The 25101-nt window shown below is 37.4% G+C and overlaps 1 protein-coding gene across 1 annotated transcript in view; it reads right to left on the bottom strand.

Moving 5' to 3' along the window:
- The window catches only part of Ryr2 (ryanodine receptor 2), a 593927-nt gene that overhangs the window by 109963 nt on the left and 458863 nt on the right, over positions 1 to 25101 (bottom strand). The window contains 10 exon segments of the mRNA XM_028859656.2: positions 2695 to 2754; positions 4023 to 4193; positions 6004 to 6096; positions 7855 to 7942; positions 8719 to 8959; positions 10641 to 10961; positions 14258 to 14388; positions 16949 to 17030; positions 18916 to 19154; positions 20722 to 20782. Of these exon segments, the coding sequence (XP_028715489.1) occupies positions 2695 to 2754; positions 4023 to 4193; positions 6004 to 6096; positions 7855 to 7942; positions 8719 to 8959; positions 10641 to 10961; positions 14258 to 14388; positions 16949 to 17030; positions 18916 to 19154; positions 20722 to 20782 (1487 nt within the window).

Below are 25101 nucleotides of genomic sequence, written 5' to 3'. Positions count from 1 at the left end.
AAATGATCGAAATAATAGTGAAGTGGAAAAAAAACCCAGAGAAAGAACTTCATATACAAAATACTTCTAAAAACTATTTGTCCTTTGTTCAAAATAAAATGCTTTCTTCTATGTTTTCATATCCAAGGACTATGTGCTTTGTTCTTGTCTATATTCAATAATAGATGTTTTTGATAAATTGAAATCTTTATGTTCTCTCTCATACAATGACTCCTCTGAGGCTTCTGCCTTCATCTGGTGTTTCCATGGAGTGTGAACATGAGGCTAGAGTGAGGCTGCTTCACATTTGTGCCCATGTGTCCATCTAGACTGGTCTCTCAGAGTAGAGAGAGGTGAGGGTAAGGGACAGACCCTTTCCAGACAGTCCTCACATTGAATGAGGCAACAGCACTCTTTCTCCAGTGCCTATGTTTTGATGTAGTAAGGATTGGATGCAGCAGTGAGGCCAAAGGCATCCAGCATCGAGAGTTCTAGAACAGCTGTGAGGTTGGCACACCAAACCAGGGTTTGATGGGGAATGTCACATGTCTAGGGAGAATCCAGGATCTCAAAGCCCAAGAGCTGCATGACCACTTCCTGCCATGAGCACAGACCCTGAGGGCACTCAGTAGGGATTATCTAAATGGAGAGACCCCAGGAACCCTTCCAGGGGTTCATGATGCCATCCAACACCTATCTGTAAAAACATTCATGTCTCTCACTGAATGGGAGCTTGCAGTATAAACTCTAGGCCTGAGTTCAGATGGAGGTTTTATGACAACTTACAAAAAATATTTATATTGTTCTTTTCTCTCTTGTTGTGGATATCACTTTATATAAATAAAGCACTAATTGGCCAGTGACCAGGCAGGAAGTATAGGCGGGACAAGGGGAGAGGAGAATTGAGAAAAGAGGAAGGAAAGAGGAACCACCTGGAGCCGCTGCCAGGACAAAAAAGATATAAAGTACCAGTAAGCCACGAGCCACGTGACAAAGTAAAGATTAATAAAAATGGACTAAATATAAGAGTAAGAGCTAGACAATGATAAGCCTAAGCTAATAGCCAAACAGTTTAAATAACGTAAGCGTCTATGCGTTTATTTTATAAGTGGGCTCCAGAACTGGCGAGACTTGGTGGTGGGAACTGGAGAGAAATTCTCCAACAACACTCCCTGAAAAAGAGACTCCACTAGGAATGAAACCCCTTCCCTGTGGGATTTATTACTAAAATATGGCCTTAAAGACATCCATGTGCACTGGGAATATAGCAGAAGTGTGTTTTACCTGTATCATATCCTCCCAGATGCTAAAGGAATAAAGGAATGCAGGTCTGTGGGAAGGAATATTTTAATACACTGAAGGACTAATTAGTGATTGTTTAAATATTTTTCTGTCTTCATCATTGTAATGAATTATACAGAATCCTTAGAAGGGTGACAAACTAGAGTGGGAACCTAAAGGTGGGATCACATAATAGATCTTTTTTGTTTGTTCATCTTTGCTTTTGGATTCAGGGCTTTGCTATGTAACCCAGGCTAGCCACAAACTTACAATCTTCCCACCTCAGACTCTTCAGTGTTGGGATGATAGGCATGCTCTACCCACCGTGCCCAGCAACTATAAAACTTTTTACATGATATATCTTATGAATAAATGAGTGACCTACTCAGTGGTATTTAAAAAAATCTTCAAGTAAGAGCAAATACTGGACTATAAAACCCAGTTTTAACAATTCCTTCACTATTGCTGGAAAACATAGTTTCTAATCACATTTGTCTTCAATTGGATTTTCCTCTCCTTAGGTCAACTCATTTGTTCTTACTACAGCAATTCTCAATATCTCCTCTATATGAATAATTCCTAAATATACATATTTGCCTAAACACTAAAGGAAAAATTTCAACTTTTTATGGATACCAGTTTGCAGGTCCTCCAAACCTTGAAAAAGAGTTGTAAAAACACATATACAATATTTATTCAATCTATGACATACTGTGTAGCTAGAGTTTTCCTGCCTTGCCCACAGTCAGGACAAATCTTTGTCACCCACCAGTCCCACAGCTGCTCAGACACAACCAAGTAAACACAGAGACTTATATTGCTTACAAACTGTATGGCCGTAGCAGGCTTCTTGCTAACTGTTCTTATATCTTAAATTAATCCATTTCCATAAATCTATACCTTGCCACATGGCTCGTGGCTTACTGGCATCTTTTCATGCTGATTGCCAGGGTGGCGGCTGGCAGTGACTCCTTCTGCCTTCCTGTTCTTTTATTTTTCCTCTCTGTTAGTCCCGCCTATACTTCCTGCCTAGCCACAGGCCAATCAGTGTTTTATTTATTGACCAATAAGAGCAACTTGACATACAGACCATCCCACAGCACAGTCAAGTGCAGACCATCTCAGACACCTGCACTCAGGCCCATGGTGGTCCTAATCATCCTCTATGTGGACCTGCTGGGTAAAGCCATGAGGAACCCGAGAACGGGCTCCCACAGGACATACAGAACATCCCACAGCAATACTGTTTTTAATTTTATAATGTATGCTCCTCTACTTTTAAAGTTACACCATTTATTTCCATTTAGGTTATTAATATAAGATCTTTGCAAGTACAATAATGGTCAACTAAAATTATCTTACTTGCTAGTGTGATACTATTAGTAATAATATCCTGAAAATATTAAACATGATTTGGAGTAAAAGCTGGCTTACCTTGCCTTGTAAGTGTATATTACTGCGGATTATATCTCGTACTTCCTCCTCGGTGTCTTTCTGTCAAGAAATACATGTTACCAAAAGAAATCTCATAATAAATGCATCAACTGCCACAGTCAACAAGAACAGATCAAATACCCTGTTAAATAGTGTATGTCTGACAGGTATATTTACATTTTTCTTTTCTCTCTGAAAAAGAAGGAGGGCATGCACATGAGTGTGTGTGTGTGTGTGTGTGTGTGTGTGTGTGTGTGTGTGTGTGTGTAAGAGAGTGTCTGTGTGTGTGCAGTTGCTCATGGAGGCCAGAAGATGGTGTAAGATACCTTGGAGAAGGAGTTAAAGGTGATTGTGAGTTTCCAAAGTAGGTTCTGGGAGCTGAACCTAGTCTTTTCCAAGAATGGCACATACTCTTAAATGTTGAGCCACCTCTCTACCCCTTAAAAAACTCTCTGCTGCAACCACTTCAAACAAGTCCACAATCTACTTTAATTGCTCACTAAGGATGTCAAGGGTCAACAGAAGGAGTATCTAATTCATGAAAAGAAAGAAGACCAAATCATGACCCCTTGGGCTCATATGGAAATAAATCCATGGTTTTCTCTCAAATCTCCAGAAAGAGACTTCTGCATGTTGCAACATACTCCATAATAGAACTCTAACAAGAAATGTATACACAAAAATCAAACATTGGCTAACTCTGCCCAAGTTATCCTCCCTTCATTCACTCCTTCCAGGACACAAAACAAGACCTACACAGGCATTTCACTGTCAGTCTCTGGAAAAGAGGACATGGAGAATATGTTCTCTAATTTGCATATACCAACAAGCAATTCCAAGGCACCTTTCTGGAAATTTACATAGTCATCTGTAATTATGAAAAATAAAATCAAGGAAATAACTCTAACAAAGAAAAAAATCATAATGCCTGCAAAGGCCCAGAGCTGCTAGAAGCTAACACCTTGTCTAGCCACCATTGGCACAATGCATTTTGCTTCTGATGTTGAAAAATCACCTTTCAAAAAAATCACAACTCTCATGGCAGATTTTATAAAGGAGTTCCTATGTAATCCATTTCCCCCTGGGGCCAGAGATTCATATATTTTGTTTGCTTCTAGAATATGCCTTGGAGGTGATTACCATAACTTAGGATAAAAAATGCCCTAAAAATAATAGGCAGTTATTGATTTAAGTCCTAGAGTCATCAAAAAAATTAGTTACTAAAAATGTAATGATACATGAAATATTGACAGAGTTATTCAAAGGATACAATGCCACAGAGTCTGGAGGTCTGTTGACCACCATCTCTAGGTGACCAGGAAACTCACCAAGCTAAATCGATTTTTGGCCAGAGCAATGAGCTCCTGGTCTCCTGGGGCACAGATGTTCAGCCCAATGGGCAGTAGTCGCTTCAGAGCTGCCACGATCAGAGATGTCTGCATGGAATACCGGTCCCCTTTGCGCTTCATTTTCTTCCTCTCTTGGTCAGAAACGGCTGCCTGTGGAACAAAGATGAATACTGGGATGCTCACCCACATTTCTTTTATTCAGATCTACCAATCTTCTTTAACATAATCATGGTGTCCCCCCCCCCTTTCTTATTTTCTCCTGGTCCCTACTTTCAGGAATCCTAACCATTCTGAAAAGGTCATCTTTTCTTCTCAGCAATTTTTTTTTTTTTTTTGCTTTTAGTTTTTATTCTTTCTACATCTTTACCATTAACTAATGGTATTTTATTCCCATGCAATTTTTAGATAGTAGGACACATCATAATATTAGGAAGAAATTCCATATAGTAATTTCATATATAATATGCTTTCTAATTCTCAATGCTTAAACAAATTTAAGTACAGAAAGCTTATTTTTGTTTGGATAAATGCTTTGCAATATACATGAATAAAAAGGATGTGCTTTATATAGTATGAACTATCTGGATTATTTATAAATTACCTATGTGGTTTATACATAACTATTATAAAATACATTTTCCTCTTTTATTATAGCTTCATATATCACCTGAGAAACCAAGTGGTATACCAGTCTCAGAGATTCAGAAATAATAAGGAGTGTTGGTGTGATCATGTTAAAACTGAACCTCAGGGTACATCAGCAGTCTACTGTGACTCTTTTAAGGACTATGGTGGTACCACAGGGTACCTCAAATCCATCATAAGTTCTGGTGGGCAGGAAGTAGTCTTCTAATAAAGAGATTAAATCCTAAAATCATTAGGAAATAATTGACCCATATCTACTTCAAAGATGTTGGATTTCTTTTGTAGCAATAATGTCAAACTGAACCAGTTCTATGACAATGACATATTGTGAAAGTCATAGGGAACTGAAAAAAACAAAAAAACAAAGGGGATTTAAGCATGCAGGTGATTGGCATTACTTAAAAGAAGGTGGAATAGTCTAGTATCTTAGCCCAAACCTTTAATTCCAGCACTTGAGAAGCAGACGTAGATGGATGTCTGCAAGTTTGAGGCCAACCTGGTATACATAGTGAATACTAGGACAACCAGAACTATACAGCAGGGCACTATCTCAAAAACAAACAATCAAAACACAGAAACAAAACAAAACATCAGCAAAAAAAAAAAAAAGGTGAAATAAGAAAAAGCCTGGCACTGAAAAGCTTCTCAGCACTGTAAGAAGTAAGGCAGCAGCTGATTCATTTTTTAAAGATTTCCATTTTATATGTATAGAGTTATTGCTTGCATGTCTGTGCACATGTGTGTTTCAATCGCAGAGGCCAGAAGAGGGGGCATCAGATCCCCTAGAAGTGGAGTTTCAAATGTTCATGAGCCACCATGTGGATAATGAGAATTAAACCTGGGTGAGCCACTGTGCTTAACTGCTGAGCCATCTCTCCAGTCCCAGCAATTGATTCATTATGAAGGACTGGTATACAAAGTCATTATATTGTAGTATATTATTCCACATATAGTTTTGCCCTATCAAATCTATAATTTTCTGAACATTAGAAGCAAGAATGGTTATAACCCGAAGAGATATATTTACTGTGTGGAACTCATTTTTTTATATACCAACTTGTAAGAAGTTATTCTTAGTAAGTTTAGTTTCTAGGAATCTGCAAGAACTTTATCCTTCATAGGTCATTCTTATATCGCAGTATTTTATCACATCTGATTCAAACTAATAGTAAAAACTACCCAAATGGCACATGTGTTTTTATGTCAGTAAGTAATATTATTGAATCAACCCAATTACCATTGTGAACTTTCAAACTAACCTCTAAAATCTATCAACCTATAAAGGAACATTGAAATTGATGGGAAAATTTGATACCTTGGACATCTTGGATTTGGTGTCAGTGATGAGGAAGGACATGTTGTTGATTTCATTCTGTACCACAAAGTTCTGTTCTTCTCTTTTGAAGTTCTAAGAAGTTGCAAAGGAAAGCTCAGTTAAAACAGCTTAGAGAAAAACAATACAATCAGTGTTACACAGAAATCCGGAGTTTCTTCAAGGATAGACACTTGTTTGTGACTGTTAGGTTAGGGACAACTGTTTTCAGAAATAAATGTTAGTATGATTGACTTTTTTCAATGCTGGGATGGAACTTAGGGCTTTGTCCTTACTAGGCAAGTGATCTACCGTGGAGTACATTCTCTAGCCCTCTTACTTCTTATTAGAAGATAAGTTGTCACTGAATTGCCCAGATTGGCTTGAACTCACTCCGTAGCTCAAGCAGCCCATGAAATTGTAAGCCTCCTTCCTTTACTTTCTCAGGACTTGGGATGACAGAACCATATACCATCAGGCCCATCTTCAATAGGTATGTTTTAAAGCAGAACACTAAGTTTAGAAAGTTTAAGTCATAAAAATCATACATTACCAAATGACAGTATGAACACTCCATCCCCCAATTTAGCTGGGGAGTGGTTTATGCTGCCTCCTGGAATGAAGACAGTCTTTCAAGAGCACACACAACTCTGATACAACTTTCTATTCTGATAGCTATTCTATATAATTCTAAAAATACCATAACATTATTTTATGTACTTTTAATTTAGAAACAGAATGGTTTAATAAATTGATTTTAAACATTTGGAAAAAGTATCAATATATATAAACAAATTTGATTCTAAGATATATCAATATTTCTATTATTCAAAGTACCATTAAATGAGCCTCCTGAGAATAATAGAGTACTCATTCCAAAATATTCTTTAAGACAAAAATTTAAAGACACTTCATTGGTGTTTAAATGGTTGAGGAGTGAATTATATATGTTAATTTTCCAGAAGTTTTCAACTTGTTAAAGCATCTAATCCTGGATTCCTTCTATTTGTCCTCTTGGCAAATAAAAAATGGGTTACCCAAGGGAGAGGGGGATAGGTAAAAGGCTGTCAATTATCTCTGCTTTTGTCAGGTGAAGATGGGTTGAATTATCCTAGAATATACATTTTCCCCAAAATATCCCAAATAAGCTACTGCATCCTTTAAAATGTGTTGCACAAAATAAGGAATCATTCATCGGGCATGTTGGCACATGCCAACGGTCCCACAGAGGCAAGAGAATTACAAGTCCGAGGTCAGGCTAACTCCAAGGCCAGCTTAAAATATACAGGGAGGACCTGTCTCAAAATATCAAGGGTTGAGATCTACATCAGGGCAGATCCCTAGCCTGGCATACCCAAGCACAAAACAAACAATCAAATATCTCATTTGATTTACTTAGAGGAGCAAAAACAACTTAAGAGAATTACCTAGGATGTAACAGATAACAGACATCAATTTGAATATGCACATATACATGTTTAAAAAGTCATTTTTAATCAGACATGTCCTAAAGGATCCAAGAATGAGGAGGTGAAGTGTTCACTTAAGACTAGCCAGGGCTACATGACACACTGTCTGAAAGGGGGGATATAAATACTCACCTTAATGTTTATACAGTACTATCAAAATTTTATCTTTAAAAGATAAATTACAGAGCTTAAAAGAGGCTGCATTTCCCTGAAGTCCTCAGAGTCACCTTCCTTCTGTTCTAAGCTATCAGGTGAATTCTAGGAGACAAACTCAAGAAACACCATTCAGACAGTGACCCCAGGATCCAGACAACTGGTCTACCTTTGCAAAGCCCTTATCACACATTAAACAGTAGATACTGTTGGCCAGCATTCTCTTACTTACATGGGATTTGGACCAGAAGATGAAGACTTCAGCCACCATGCGAAACAGCTCCTCTGCCTCTGGGTTGGGCTCCTTTAGCCACTTTGCCCTGGAACATGTGATAAATAGAGTCTCAGTTAAGGTTAATTACAAAAAACAAAACACCTTCCCCAAAAATCCTTTCTACCAAAGCCTTTTTTTTTTCTTTAAGAGAGAGACAGGGTCCCTGGCTAGCCTGGAATTTGCTATGTAAACCAGACTGGACTTAAACTCATAGAGATTTGCCTACTCTGTAGCCTCTTCTAAATGTTGAGATTAAAGATATGTGCTCTTATATCCAGTTGGTCAAAGCCAGGTTTATGGACCAAAGAATTCATAATGGTTGAATGGTAACACTAACATTTAAAAACCTGTAAACATTGTAACTGTCCAACAGCTTTTTAAGAGAAAGAAATTAAAACTAAAAAGTTTAGTTTTATTTTGACAAATGGTTGATTTATAATCACATTCACACTTAATGTAGAGTATGTTTTATGTATGTAAACATATTATTTACATACTATATATAAAACAATTAAAGTGAATCTTTTCTGTATAATCTACAGACTTGCTCATTTATAGCTCCAGTCTCTGCTGCAGAAAAAGAAACAGTATAACAATAGATAAGTTACTTGCAGAGCACAGTAGGCTTTAGCAAACAATAAATACCCAGTGGTAAACTGAAGATGCCCAGTGAGAATTAATGTATGCATTAATGTTTTGTTATGTTAGAACCACAAATAAGCTTGTGGCCCAAGAGTCAATGAACTAAGTACTCTGTATGAACAGATGAGCCAAGGAGGTCATGAAGGACTTGGGAGAGTGAGTCACTTTGGCACATTGTACCTGTTATAGTCCACAAATCGGATCAAGAGAGGGTAGAAGGCATAGAGATCCCTTGCCAGTGTGGTGAACTCATCTAAAATTAGCAGCTCAGCCTCAGACATGTCCCCTCTGGCCTCGGCTTTCAGATGGTCTTCCTCAGACACTACCATAGCAGCCTTTTTCTTTAGCTTCTCCATCAAGGGCAAGAAATGAGTTTTCAAGAGCTGAGGCTTCACCTTGTTGATGATAGGCTGTGAAAACACTATTTGGAAACAGAAATTAATACTCATCAATGGAAAACACCTATTAAATCAAGATGAGTTGTTGGTGTGATAATGGAGTGAGACCCCTACCTCTTCTCTTAGGGCTTACTTAAGGACAGAGCCCAGATCTCTATCATTTTTCTAGCCACAAACCTAATTGCATAATTGATACTTAAATGTGATTACTGAATGTGCCTATTTTTAACAAAAGTTTAACAATTTAGAATAAAATAAAAAAAGCCTTGAAATCATATCTAAAATCTGTATTATCACACAAAATCCACAAATGGAAATGAGTCTTCCAGCTCTTTCACTTTTAGAAGATAAACACTCTCTGCAATATCATCATGCAAGACCTGAGGGTCCCTCATTTCATCCTAACCTCAGCTTATAGAAGGTTTAGATTACATACAGCACTGCTGTCCTAGTTAACATTCAGTAACTGGCCTAGGCTTATACAAGAAAATTTTAAGATCGATTTTTTACCTTAAAATTTATATAATGCATGTATATGTATAAATACATACATACATATATACATACATTGAATAATAAATATGAGAGAAAGTTTTAAAATACACCTATTCAGATCACTAAAACCCTAGTATATTTCTCTTAGTTTTCATCAATAGATAAGCCCATTAACTCATAGTATACATAGTTCATTCTGTGTTCCTTTTAAAATGGTGCTTTTTTTTAATATATAATATATTGAGTATTTCCCAAGATACAGAACACTGCCAAATACTGAATACTTGGAGAAAATGTAGTATTTTGCTAAGAGGATAAACAAAAACTATATACCCCTGCTCCAGCTATTGGGTATTTAGATTGCTTTCAGAATTTTTATATTTAATAGTCCAGAATACTGCAATGATAAACTGAACTGTACAGGTTTTATTTCATCATCAATTTCTCAGCCTGATGTCATAAGAGAACAATACAAAGGTAGGTTGTTTCAAATCCAGCTTTATTTTTGTCTCTGTCTACATAACCATTATTGATGTTACCGATCACTGTTTCATGTGCTTGTTAAATAGTCTTATATAGAAATAAATAATTCAGAGACTTGTTTGGAAGTATTAATTATATAATGAGTAGCTCTAATTATCAATTCCATATAACTCTGAATCACCTGAGAAGAGGGTCTCAGTGAGGGATTGTCTACATTGGGTTGGCTGTTGGGCATGTCTGTGAGGGATTGTCTTAAGTTAACTGATGTGGAAGACCCAGCCCACTGTGGGTGACACCATTACCTAAGCAGGGGGTCTTGAACTACATAAGAGTGGAGAAATTGAGCTGAGTAACTCAAGCAAGTGAGTGAGCATGCATGCATTTATTTTTGCACTTGATGGATTTGACATGACTAGTACTTTAAGCTTCTGCCACTGTGATATCCTGCAAGTGATGTTAGCTTGCAATCCCAGATAAAATAAAATCTTTCTCTCAAAGGATGCTTTTTGTTGGGATATTTTATCACAGCAACAAAAGTAAGATGAGGGCAGTAGAAAATGTCTGATCTTCTTCATATCTTTTTAAACAGTATAACAGGACTAAGCAATGAGAGTTGAGCACAGAAGAAATCATTAGAGATTACTGTGGGAAGTTTATAGCCTTCAATATTTCAAATCTTCTCTGAAAATAAAACAAATGGTAGCATGTGTTCTTTCTGCTTCTTACCTGCTAAGCGTTTCATCCAGGCTCCTTCATCAATCCCCAGGTTGTTGTAGATGATTTTGAGAATGTTACCCAGCAGCGTGTTCATGTGCTCTGAGTTGAGAGCTGTGCAGCACATCTCAGCTCTCTCGGGGTGGTTCTCAGGACCATGTTCCCACCATCGTGACATGTAGCTGCACAGCATGGGCAGTACAACCTCCATCATGTGTGGCATCTGAGTGTAGCGGATCCCTGACTCTGCCAACTCTATAATCTCGGCCATGAGCTTCTCCAAGGATGGTATATTAGGGCAGACATCCTCCACATTTGCTGGTAAACTGAGAGCTGGAGAAATACAGATAAAATTGGATTGTGCTCAATAAAAGAACAGGTACCATGTAGCAGACATGACTGTCTCAAGCAGACACCATATTTCATATTGAGCTTCAAAACTCAGCTAAACCTGGCCACCTTTTTCCTGGCATCTCTTCCTTTTCTCTCAGCTGTCATTCCAAATGCTTTCCTAATCCTAAGATCCTACCTTGCCCTCACTCTCTTAGGCTGTTGGACAACTAATCTGCCTACTCCACAGCAAATAAGAATTTCTCTCTCCCTCTTGCTCCTGGCACTCACCATTTTCAAGCCATCTCTGTGTGGCCTTATTCACCTTTATTCCCTTTTTTTAGAGGAAGGAGATTCTGAGGTACTTCTCTTGCTACCTACTATCTGAATGATTTTCCCACCATAAGCCCTTGCTCAGGTCTCTATTCCCAGCCTTTTCCTCTCTGGCTCCTGGACAGCCATATCTACAGATGGGCAAGTGCCTCCAGAAGTTCTACTTCCTAGGTATCATTGTACAGAAACTAAAATCAGTTTTCCACAACATAGGGAAGTAAAGACTTTACATCCATAGCTCACTGGTTGCTAGGTAGCCTTTCCCTTTTCTGAAATTCCTCCTTCCTTATCATCACCTTCTCCAGTCTCTGTGACTTCTCTCTTCAATACAGCACCATCCTTAACTCCTTTCTCCTTGCTAAATTAGATGTTGGCTTCTTTGAGCATTCATTTTTAGCCCCTCTCTTCCTCCACTTATATAATTGTTTTGATGACTACGTCCACTACTAGTGGCTTCTATTTGCTATAGCCTAATCAATCCTTCAAAGTTTTATTTATTCATCTTTTTTTTTTTTTTCTGTCTAACCAGGACTTTTTTTTTAGGGTCCACAATGGGTTTAAACTTTTCACTTCCTCTCCAACATACTTAACTCAAAGGTGTTATCCAATCAGTCATCCTGGATTAATAGAGATAAACCTTCCTTTGGTTAACATTTGAGAAGATTCTCCCTCCAGAAAATCTCATAACAACCCCGCTGCCTATTTTTTCCAGTGGGTATTGTCCAGTCACATCGCTTCTCCAGCTCTCAACTCTGTTACTCCCTTACTGCTGTCAGGATGGATCGCCACATGTTCTCTGCAGGTGGTAAACAAATCTTGTTTGCTCTTGGCTTCAGTTCCCACTCTTGGTTCCCCTCCTCTGTCTTTGCAGTCTTGCTTCATTGTCTGCTCACCTCTCCTGGGAGCTATCTCCAGTCAATGTGAAATGCTTGACATTTTCCCTAATGAACCAGAGTTTCTGTCTTCTCAATTTCAAGACTCATCCCGAGTTATCTGTGTTAAGTCTTCCCAGGGGCTCTAGAATAACTGCTTTCTGGCGCCCAGTAGTCTTTATTCTGAATTCTATCACCCATGTCTATCAGTCTCTGTCTGTACTATAAGCCAGAGCACCTCAAGGGAAGAAATCGAATCTTACTCATCTTCATATCATATCTCCTATATTTATCATAACCTCACAAAATTTATTCTGAAATGATTGACTAATGAAATCATAAAATTTAATTCCCTTTGCTATGCAAATGAGATGATAAAGAAACCTGCAAGTGTAAATATTCTGCTTGCACAGTCTCTTATCTGTACAGAGGTAATAAATCCACTTTGTTCTTGATTCTCAGCCAAATACTAATGATTCACAAAACCTAAATAAGATAACTTTATATTATTACATAGAAAAATCATCAATTTGAACTTAACCATTTTCACTACTTACAAATATATAGAAATTATGTAAAAATATTACTATTGCATAGTCAATACATTTGCCTTTAGTTTCATTTATTATATGAAGTGAGACTGATAAAATAGCCAAGTTAAATAATACTTATTCAGGTCACTAAACATTACTTAGTAGTAAGCTTCATTTAAAAAAATCAAATACCCAGATACCCAACAGTGTATCTAGGTGACAGAGAATCAAGTTCACAGATAGCTGCACATGCCAGGTTTTGAGGACATTCTAGGATTATTAGAAAGCAAGCAACATCCAAAGACTTAGGAAAAAACTCAAACAGGAAAGTTCCCACTAGAGGGCACCTGTGACATACTGAACCTTTAGAGCTGATCTTGACTATTCTACGAGGCTGACTAGAAGGATAACTAGAGCCTATTCACTGTGTACTCAACCCAACTCACATTCTTGTTAATAATTCTAGTCGGTTTTTACAGGTAACTCTCTGAAATCATCAGCAAGGGAGGAAATATCTTTTCCAGTTGGATTCATGAGCAAAAAATATGGCTATCTATGCAACAATCAGATTCTCCACATACGGATTTTGAGTCCATGACACACTGAATGTACACACAAACTTGTGGATCTTAGGGAGACACACCTTATATCCAGGTGTAAACTAAAGTTGTTGGTTATTTCTCAGAATTCCAATTTTAAGTTTGTTTTTTTTAAGTGATAGAGGTCAAATCAGCTAATGGAAAAATTTAAAAGCACATGGATAAGATGAACAAGTTGTCATTTGACATTGGAATGAGGAGTGTGGCATTCACACGTACATTCACACATACACACATAAGCACACACACATACAAAACAAACATTAAAAATTTCAAAAACAGTGAAGAGCATAAATTCATCAGTGAAATAAATAACGATATTGTAACCCTTCTGACTTACTGTAAGACAATTTAATAAGAAAGCAGATCAACCTACTTTCTTCATATTTGCTGATTATTTTGTCTTTCTCAGTAGGGTATTCATTTGTCTGTGGCTCATTAACTTAGGAGCAATTAAACAAATTTTCCTTCAGAAACATTAGAAGAAGTACACATTACAAAAGAATGTCGTTATAACAAAAGAACCAAGATCCTCATAGATCATAAATTGAAGGAGATAATTAAAAACCACTGTATTATAGGAAACCCTCTATTTACTATCTATGCCTATACATGATCAAGCTTACAAAAGATTAAAATTATCTGATGTTTTAGCCCACATATGCATAGACTACATCAAATTATGAACTACCCCATCTGTTAATCAAGGTAAGAAATCACCCTACCCTGCCCCTTGTAGCCAATTACACCTCCTCCAGAATCCTGGAAAGGAAGCTCCTTTGGTAACCTGGGCTCATGAGCAACCCTACTCAGGCACACTGCTTCCTTACAAGATCACTACCTTGTACTTTCAGAAGTGAGAACTTCTGAATAAATGATATCACTATGCCAAGCACAAAATGCTGCAGAAAAAAAATATACACCATCAAGACACAGCTTCATTTCTCAAAAAACTGTGTTACCTGCTCTCTCCCGTGAAGATCTGGTGTTGTAGATGGAATAAATGTTATGTTTGTCCAGGTGGGTTTCCAAAAAGGCTATAGGGAAGGCACCAGCAAAGGCAGCTAGGCATTCTCCAAGTGCAGATCGTTGCCTAGAAGTGCAAAATATTTATTGTTTCCAGCTGAATAACTGAAGAAGTTATATTAGAATTGATAGATTTAACTTAGAAGAGGGATACATAACTAAAATAAAAATTGAAAAATATTTTAAAGTAAAATAATGTAATATTTTATGTTAATTTAAGTCACATTTATAATACTTATATACTTCTTTTAGAGAGTTTATAATATGCTTAAATGCTACAAAAAAACCCTGAAATCCAGTTTTGTATATTACAGGGGGAAAAAAAGAATTATATGCTTTGGTGACCAAATCTTGACCCATTGGATAAAGGCTAAATTGTCTATTAGCAATACCTTTAAAATCAGATTAACAAGACCAAGAAATCATCCAAATGAGAAGCTCTGCACCTTCACTCACAAATCTGAACTGCTTGCCTCTTCCTTTCTTCCCCCTTTCCTTTTTAAAATAAAACAAGGGGAGAATTTCTGCTACTGACTTACTGGATTCAGAAGAGTAAAAAGTTGAAGTAATAATACTGACTATGGTTTATGCAAATTTACCACACAAAAATAATTTAATCATAGCTATGAAATGTTAAAATACATTAAATGGATATCACTTGAAATTGACTTATCATTTATAATAAGAAGAAAGTAAGAAATCAGAGTATGTCTCATTGATTGTGGACAGAGCTTAAAGTCTGATAGTATCTCCTTTTATTAGTAATTTACTTAATTCATGGCTTTGTTGGAATCTTAAGTTGACTTAATCATTAAAGAAAGACTGATAGGAAAGTTATTTAAGCATATTAAGAACTTCCTAAAAGAAGTATATAAATATTATAAATGTGACTTAAATTAACATAAAATATTATGTTATTTTACTTTTAAATATTTTTCAATTTTCAGTTATGTGCATCTGTGTGTAGATATATGTATGTGGGTGTAACTGCTCTCAGAGGCCAGTAGAGGACGCTGAGTCTCTTGGAGCTGGTGTAACAGGTGATGATGAGTCAATTGAAGTAGCCATTGGAAACAGAATTTGGATCCTCTGCAAGAACAATGTACTCTGCTGAGATCTCTCTAGCCCCTACACAATATTTCTTATTAGGTAGTTTAAATATCCCAGAAAATAAACATGCCCAGTCACTTAATGACAGAGATATTTTGTTTGTGGTTAAGAATTTTTATTAGTTAAAAGCTTTAAAAGTTGGGTCCTCAATGATCAATTCTTGGGTATCTTGCTCTCTATATTGTGTGGTTATCTAACTGACAAGCACAATCTACCATTATATTCATCAGTTCCGTTCTCTGTGGGCTCTGGCTTCTCCCAGCTGGTTCAAGATCCATGATGGTGGAAAACTAGCTTTTTCACTATTGCATCTCTATCCCTGCATCAGGCATTTAACTAATATTTAATAATCAAACAATAGTATGAGAAGGTAAATCTGAATAATAGAAAACCTAGAGAGGAAAACTAAAACTGATATTTGAATTTTTGCCTGCTTAAAAAAAAAGTATGATGTAAGCTTTTGACATTATAAAACTAAGGAGAAAGAACATGTATGAAGTAATTGACAAATGTCACTAAACAAAAATCCAAAGTCCCCATGTATAAAAAACTACCTGCACATAATAGGCAAGAAAAGAAAATTCATAGAATTAAAAAGTATGAGTGCCAAAGTAGACACCAAAGAAATAACAAACAAGGAAAAATTAAGAAAATGTCTTTGAGGATAAAATTGAGATTCTGCTACTAAGTCTTCAGAGCTAAAACAGAGGAGAACTGAGCATGTGGGTCTTTAAGGGTGAGTATAAACCAAACCAATTTTGTGACAAGATGATGAGTCATAGCTATTTCACATATGAATGCTGTTAGCCATGAATTTCTAAATTTGGGGGTTATTATTGGTTAGGAAAATAATCACAAATAGACACCACTTAAAGCTTTGGGAGCAGGTCAAACGCTGAGGTGCAGACTTGGTTTCCCTGTCGACAGCATTTGACAATGGTGAACTACTTCTGTCTGGAATGTGAAAAAATGAAACTGGCTTTAGTGAGCTTCTAGCTTACTTGATATTTCTTTGGGTGGATAGGTGGGTGGGGCAGGCATATGGGAACACATCTGGAGATCAGAGGTCAACATTGAGTCACTTCAATTACTCTCCATCCTAGTTTTTGAACCTGGAGCCCACTGATTCATCTACACTGGGCTGTCAATCAAGCTCCAAGGATTCTCCTGCCTCTGGCCCTTAGCCTGCAGATTGCAATCTAAGTGCTGCCATGTTGGGCTCTTTAGATGAGTGCTGTGGGTCTAAACAGGGGTCTTCACTCCATTAGCCCTTTAGTTTGTCTTTCTGATACAAAGCACCAAATAATGCTATCAGACACCCCTCCTAGGCCTTACAAGCTCTAAGTTTAAATTTTATATACCATGCTGCTATAGTAATTCTTAACTTAAAGACTGTCTAATTCCTCTTGAGAAACTGGACAGATTAATCTGGGTTGCTTCAAAGGTAAGAAACATGTATAAAACAAAGAGTTTTGGGGTGCAGTTGTCCTCAGCACCAGGCTGTTTTTAGCTCTTACCTTTCCACATAGATGCTCTTGCTCGTTCCCAAGGCATACAAGCTGGTCAGAATTCTGTAACAAGACACCTGCACATCCTCCACTGAGAACAAAGAGAGTCTCCATTGAGAAGTAAACACTTACATAACAGATGAGCCTGAGAAAGTTTAGGCTGAACCCAGAATTTCTCATTAAACTCATTCTAATGTTTGAAACTTTGGAAAATGCAAAAATAAGAACACATTTAAAAAGTAAAGCATAAAAGCTTCTTTGAAAAATTCTTTAAAATACTTTAAAGAATGTGCTGTTATTATCTAGATCAGTGGTTCTCAACCTTCCTATGCTGTGACCCTTGAATACAGTTCCTCAGGTTGTGGTGACCCCCACCATAAAATTATTTTTGTTGCTACTTCACAACTGTAATTTTGCTACTGTTACAAATCATAATGTAAATATCTGACATGCAGAATATCTGTTAAGCACCCCATGTTAAAGGGTCCTTCGCTCCAAAAGGAGTCACGAGCCACAGGTTGAGAACAACTGATCTATAACATCTTCAGAAACATTTTTAATAGTCTCTATCTATATGTTAAAAGAAAGGACTTGCCCAAGAATGAAAGAAAGCACAAGATTATCTGGAAGGACAAGGGATTTATAAACATATTGAGTATTGTTATGGGGAGAAATAAATATTCTATCTTCTATGAAGGTTTGCATGGAAAAGGTCTTCTAGTTCACACAATGTTAAATATAATAACTGTCTGCTACCATAACTCACAAATGATATCCCTAGTACTCTTACATTCAGATATAAGTTTCTCCAGATTTTTTAAATTATTTTTAATTAGGAATATGCTTGTCTGTCTGTCTGTGAGTATGTGTATGTTAGTTCCGGTGTCTGTAGAGGTCAGAAGCCTGGATCCTCCTAGAGCTGGATTTACAAGGGGGTGTGGGTCATCTGAAGTGTATTTTGGGAACCATATATACTGAAAGAACAATATATACTACTAATCAGGGAACCATCTTTCCATGCCCTTCCTACAGTATTTGATGTTAGAAAAACCAAACAAAGGATCTAATAAAACTATCTTTAAATCATTGAACAAGACATGCTTAAAAGGCAAAGAAACCTAAGAAATGTGGCTTTCTAATTCCAACCCTGCTGCCATGCCAGGTGGGATATACCACCGACGGAAGAAATTATCTTTGCTATCAGACCTACTTCCTTCTATACTCTGGGTCATAGCAATGTTCCCACTGGTGAAAATTAAGGTTTTGCCAACGCTAGCAGAAGGGCCACTGAACCCCACAGTGGTTTCACATTGCACTGTCCATCATCTGGGAAACCTACACTATGAAAGTCTCCAAAAGTGTGTCAGCTCCCCCAAAGCTCCTTGCCCACCCCATGTCACTATGAGCAGACCTACAAAATGTCAAGACAACTCAAGTGTTAATTTTCCATGTAACTTCGGGTATTCTGGGGACAATTTTTAAAAAGAACTTAAGAGTTCCGGCTCCAAACCAGCTAATTAAATATCTCTCAAAATCACACTCAAGTCTATCAACAGTTATTTGTGCTTGTCATAGTCCAATGTTCTAGATGATGCATTTGGCTCAGTACATTTCATATTATTTGATGTCCAGTCAACAATCTGTGTTAGACTCAAAACTGATTTGAAAACATTTAATGTGGCATGGCTCTATGTTCCAAATCAATTGAAAGTAAATATTTGAAAGGTGCAATGGATTCATGGAATTTGGTGGAACCTGGGCTTCAACAATGCAGAAGATATAAGCTAAAACTGTGACTTTACTCCAGGGCCATGTGAGGCACACAGACTGGTCCCTATATGGATGGTTTCTCTAACTTGTACACTCATCTATGCTGTTCTATAATTAAAAAAAAAGCATCTGCATGCAGAAGCATGTTGGGATGACCCTGATGATGCTAGTTCAAAAGCTAGCTCATAAGGACCAGATTTACATACATATCAGATCTTCTCCAAACTGATGCTGGCCGATGTGTTCAAACAGGGATGAGAGCATGGGCAACAGTGCCACGGTGGTATAGTTGATGATCTGAGTCACCCCTTTGGGCTGGCTCCGGGTGTGAGTAAACTGGCCCTGCTTAAGATTTTCCATTGTCTTTTCCAGATCCTCTGCTGCATTGTCCAGAAAGGCCCTGAGAGCACTTTTCACGCTGTCCAGGCCCGTTTTCATCACAGTCCTGGGAAATCAAGAAGGAAGAGATTGGACCTTCTGACAGCAAGAAATCAAAGGAGAAAATCTGTGCCCCTCCCCATTATGCTACCTTTCTACTACTACAGTGCCCATAACATATTTAACTTTTCAAAAATTTTATTGGCATACATTAATTATATAAAATAATGGTTTTGTTATAACATTTTCACATATGCCCATAATCTATTTTGACCATATTCACCTCCAATTACCCTTTCTTGTTCTCCTCCTACTGAATACTACCTCTTTCCAGAGAGTTCTACTTCCATGTCTTTGTGTATGTATACTCACACGAGTGCATGCATATGATCAGGTGGTGAACCAATGAGTCTATAAAGGGTTACTTACCCAGGCACAGGAAAGGGGTTATTTAAAAGTGCTCAGGCAACTTAGCAGTGACTACACCAATAAGGAAAATGTCTCCCCCATACCTAGAGACTATTAACTGCCTATACATCCTCAAGGAAGGGAGGGCCTTAGCAGCTCCCTCCTCCCTTAGCAACTGTTAACTTCATTTTTATATCAAATCTAAAATAAGTCTTCTACATATCCAAAATTACAGGAATGCTGCTTTGGCCAGTCCCTTTTCACAAATGACCTCACTGCTGATGTCAGTAAGGACCGGGAACACAATAATGCTTTAGGATTTCTGTCAGCGGTCTGGGATTTCATAGTCAACACAACAGCAACTTTCAGCCAGTTGGCTAATCCTATATCCAACAACACAAGGACACCTTCTGAGGCAATAGGCATGAAGGAAACACCGACTGCAGGTGAGCAGTGACAATGCTAAAACATGTCCAAGGTCAGCAGGTGTAACCTCATCTAAAGAAGCCAGTGAAGGCTTGGCTTTCTGAAGAAGTGACAACCCAGTCCACTGCTCCTGGAAGGGAATGCATGTGTAAACTCCATCTCCTTTTTGTATTACAGAGATACCCCCAGAAAAGTTTAAACATAAGGATGCAGTCAAGGAATGTCACAGAATAGTTCCTATAAGAGATATGAAGTGGCCAAATTTGTATTTATTGATTGAAGTAAATTGATTGTTAAAAGGCATCATCGATCATGCTAAACAATGTTGTACTTGTGCAACATTCCTGGTTTGTGGAACACAATAGCTAGCACACTAACTTGGGGTTCAGTTGGCCTATATACATCCTATCCCGTCTTAGACATCACTTTACACACAAAGAAGATGAACCTCTCTAGCTTTTCACAAAAGCAGGTGTCATCATGAATGTTGAGCACAGGCACTACCCTTGGAGGCTAAAAAGGTTCCTCAACTTGTCCAGCTGCTATTGCTCTTCATATGGTGCATTCCTAATTGATAACTCAGTTACAAAATCAGCTGCTAGAGAAATGATGTGAAGATTAAATAACCTTAGGGTTGTAAAAACAAAGGGTGGCTGTATCAATAATCTACAAGGTTTCTTTCCAGTTGTACCAAAGTGTTCATGAAATCACCAAAATAAAAACAAGACATGTGGTCCCATTTAAACGTTCTTGTATGTCAGAACCTTATCGATTCATTAGACAAAACTGTGCCTATTTACCTTGCATCCAACGTCTGACCCAGAATATGAAGACAGTTCACAATTGAAGTAGCATCATTCCCTGAAGGGGAAACAAAACACTTCGTAAATTGCCTTCAGAATTTCTTAGCTTTCTCCTGCCCTATTAACACATGTGCTGCAAACATTGGTTAATTCACACAATTCAATCATAACTTAATGAAAAAAGACTTTTGAAGACTCAAGTTGGAAATCATGCAGTTTCTCTGCTTAAAAGTGGTTATGCAAATGTAAGTAGACAAGCGGTGGAGCATGTCTTACCAGACAGCAGACATGCTCCAGAAGCATTCGAAAGCATCGCACAAAACTAAAGGAATTTTTGCTGAATTCCTCAGATACATTCCTCTCCCCACACTAATGCACTGTAATACATACAGTATGCAAACTTTTAAAGTCAGCACATATCTTTCTGAAGTGAGATGAACTAAACTTCTACACATTTTAATTCTATTTTAATTACTTCAGGAGTCTCTGCTTTCTTATTTCATTCAATGGCCTCAGTGAGAATTAATATGCCTGAATTCTGATGTGGTAAAGTGGATTGATTTATCTAAACTTTGTTGGTCTTTAGCAAAAAGGGAAGCAACAAATAAATTCATTTTTAACATATAAAACTAGAGATTAGAGAAGCTAAATAGAACTCTTGTTTTTAAAGAATTTTTTTAAATTATGTGCATGTGTATGTGGTTATGTGCACATGAGCAAGCCAGAAGAGAGTGTCAGATGCCCTTGAGCTGGAGCTATAAGTGGTTGTGAGCTGCCTGAGGTGGGTGCTGAGAATTAAACCTGAGTCCTCTGCAAGAGTAGCACATGCTCTTAATCACTGAGCCATCTCTCCAGAACCTTAAACAGAACTCTTTTGCACTACTCAGAATGTAATTCTTGAAAACAATGAGATTCGTGCATTTTGATTGCTATTTTGTATATAAAGTACAAAATTATGAGTGACATAAACAGTATGTGTATGTGTGTGCGTGTGTGTGTGTGTGTGTGTGTGTGTGTGTGTGTGTGTATGCTCAGTGATGGGTATTTTATAAATAAATAAATAAATAAATAAATAAATAAATAAATAAATAAATAAAATTATGACTCCATTAACAAATAATTTGACTACCAAAATGTGGTTAAGCTATACCAGTCTTTGTTCTATACTTTCATCACACACACACACACACACACACACACACACACACACACACTCCATCTTTAGGACAATGAGTCATGATTCAGTGTTAGTTTTTGTAACACCTGTATGTTATCTTCTTTAAACAAAAACAAAATAGCCCACTTACATATACATGGGTAATCATCCTGAACAGGAGCAGGCCAGTTTAGACACATTGTAAGACAAAAGACACTCTCAGTTCTAGACAGATACTGTCCTCAGAGATGCTTGGGGCTTTAAAGGGATTTCTTATTTATTGTCTCTACCATGCCCAACAAGCCCAGCACAACCTGAGCCTTTTAAGAATAAAATACACAGACTAATTTTCTAATACCTCCTGATGGCAGATAGCAGTAATTATTCAAATACACAAGAGATTTTGATGGAAGACATCAAGACTATGAATGCAAATCTAATCTTCTAATAGCCAGGGAGAGATTACAAGTTTGGAAACTTGTCCAAATATAAATTTAAGGTTCATGCACTGGTGAAAATTAAGTATCCTCAACTGGAAAACAGAAAAAAATTCATAAAACAAGTAGCTTCCTTTTAGACATCTGATATTTATGCTGTGCCAATATCCTCTCAGCTAACACTGTGGTGAACTGCAGTGATACTGTAGGTTCAGATTTAGGGCCACTATGAGATCAAACCAAAAGAATTCTTATGTACAAAATGCTGGCTTCATAAGCATTTCTGGAAGTTTCCCTGTCAAAAGTTTGATACATTCTCCACTGTCTCAGAGAAGTATCTTGGGGGACTGAGTGTCTTACTAAGAAAAACTCACAATTTTTCCTTAATAATTTCTTTAAAAAATAGAAACAAAATTAAATGTTGTGTTATTTGAATGCAAAAAGAAAAAAAACACTCTTGCAATTACAGCACTTACTATTTTGAATGTCTGTTACCTTTCTTCTCTATTAAGACCCTGGGCTCCTTGAGGAGCAGGATCTGATTGGTTCATTCATCCCTTCACTTGTCAGGTATTTCTAAAAGGTTATCATGTGCCAAGCTTCCTGCTGAGCCCCATAAAGACAAATGGAAGCCAGAAGGGCAGGAATCTACTGCATTTAGTGGGCATTAAGAAGGCAAGTGTTAGGTGTGGGGAATCTCATCCCACAGATTAATTCAGCACCAAAGACCCTGAATGAAAAGGGACATGACACAAGGCAGAGGTAGAGAGTTTGCCAGGAAAGCTGAAGTAGTATAGTGAGCAAGGAAAAGCATGGTGGTGAGAACAGATGGAGTGGCACATGAGGAAGCCAGCACACAGGACTTGCATGCTCGGTTATTCTAAAGGAATGGAAGGCACTGGGCATGCAGGAGTAGGATAGGAGGCTGTTGTCTGAGAAAGGCATGAACGCATGGGGCACAGAGTGGAAAGAGGGAGTTCAGAGAGAATGGGTTCTTTGGTCCAGGAGTAGCACAGTTAAATGTGTTTGTAGATTGACTTCAGTGTGACAACAGAAAGAAAATTCATTTCTCCATCTTCACATCCTAAGATACTGTCTCACACACAGCAGACACACAATGACCACATATTCAATGATGCATTTGAAGCATGTTTTCTTTTTCCTTGTGTATGCAAATAATGCCCTTAACAGACGTTTCAGGCACAACTCTGTGACATCATCGCTGAGATGGTTCTGCCTTCATATCCTACTCCCTCTACCAATGACTGAAGGGCTTAATGTCATGGGTAAGCTTGGGGATGCTCTGGTTGTCTTTAAGTTAGCAATCAGAATTCCTATCTAGGAAAGTGGAGAGTATTAATAAGAATGAAAACAGTATTTCTTCAGCCAACACTGGGCTCTGAGAATGGCAAATGAGAGCCTCTGTCTTGTCAAAGTGTCTAAGTGTTATTCCCATCCCAACTGAATTTCCAGAATTCATATGTACACCAACTTAGAAAGTCAAGCAAACACTTCAGAGTTTAAATGGGAAAGCATAGATTTAAGCAAGGTAGCATTTTCTTTCTTTCTCCACTACCCCACCTCACAAAATAGCCTGCTCTATTCACCAAAACTCTACAGTGAAAACACCCATCCTTGGAAAAAGTCTCTTTACCATTTTTCCACATAATATGAAATGCTTTAAGAGCTTCAGAATAACAATTCAGAGCATGAGAGCTGTTAGGTTGGTCTCTTCTTTTCTTTGGGTGTTTGATGTATAGAAAAGATTTTTAAAGGAGATCAAAGACACATGCAAATATGGGGAGTCAACTTTTAGTAATCCTTGTGGTTTAGATGTCATAACAATATTGTGACTACCAGAAGAATTGTAGATATGAATTTAATTTGACAGATAATACAGATAAATATCCCTAGTATGTTCCAGGCCAGCTCACCACAGTGACCCCAACAGCAAGAACTTGGTCTGTTTATTGCTCTCCCCTGGTCTCCAATGCCTAACTATAGAAGGTTAATGTGTATCTTTTTGTGTCTTTGATTTTGGTACCCATTATCAAACCTAAATAGTTCATGGAGGTTAAAACTGTTTCAACTATTTCTTAAATGAAATTATGAATTATTTTCAAGTATTATGTTTTGTGTATCACATGTATGTGGGTGCTATTAAAGCCCAGAAGGAGGATCTCTTGAAACTAAAGTTTCAGGGGTCATGAGGTGCCCAGTGTGGGTACTGGAAACTGACCCTGGGTCCTTTGCAAGAGCAGTACATACTCTTAACTGCTGATCCATCCTTCTGGTTCCAAGAGATGAGTTTTTCTGAACTAAGGCAGTATATATGATAGAGTTGATAAACAGTTTATTTCCTGCCAGAATGAAGAAAGTCATATGCAAATATATGTGAGCTAGGATAAAAGGACTAAATAAAGGAGTAACATGACTATATGCATGCATCTGCTTTATATTTGCTTAGGTCTCTCTGGCAAAACCCATCTCTGATGCAATGGGGTATGCAAAGGTCTTGTGCATCTACTTTAAATAGCCGCATTTTGTATTTAATTTGATTCACCTATGTAAGACCTAATAAATAAGATTCAAAGGAACCCAATAAGTAAAATCTAATGGTTCAAACTAGGATATGAACACAGCAAGTTCACAGTTTCCATGATATCTCAACATTCATTAACTCAATTAGGTTTAATATGCACAACAAATCTCTAAGATTAGTGGTGATTTTAAGCCTACCACAAATACAAAAAAAGTAAAAGTTTAGGTATTCAAGTTTCTTGC

The sequence above is a fragment of the Peromyscus leucopus genome, chromosome 5 (assembly GCF_004664715.2).
Source record: "Peromyscus leucopus breed LL Stock chromosome 5, UCI_PerLeu_2.1, whole genome shotgun sequence".
NCBI classification, from domain to species: Eukaryota; Metazoa; Chordata; class Mammalia; order Rodentia; family Cricetidae; genus Peromyscus; species Peromyscus leucopus.
This window is presented reverse-complemented; position numbering and strand designations above follow the sequence as displayed.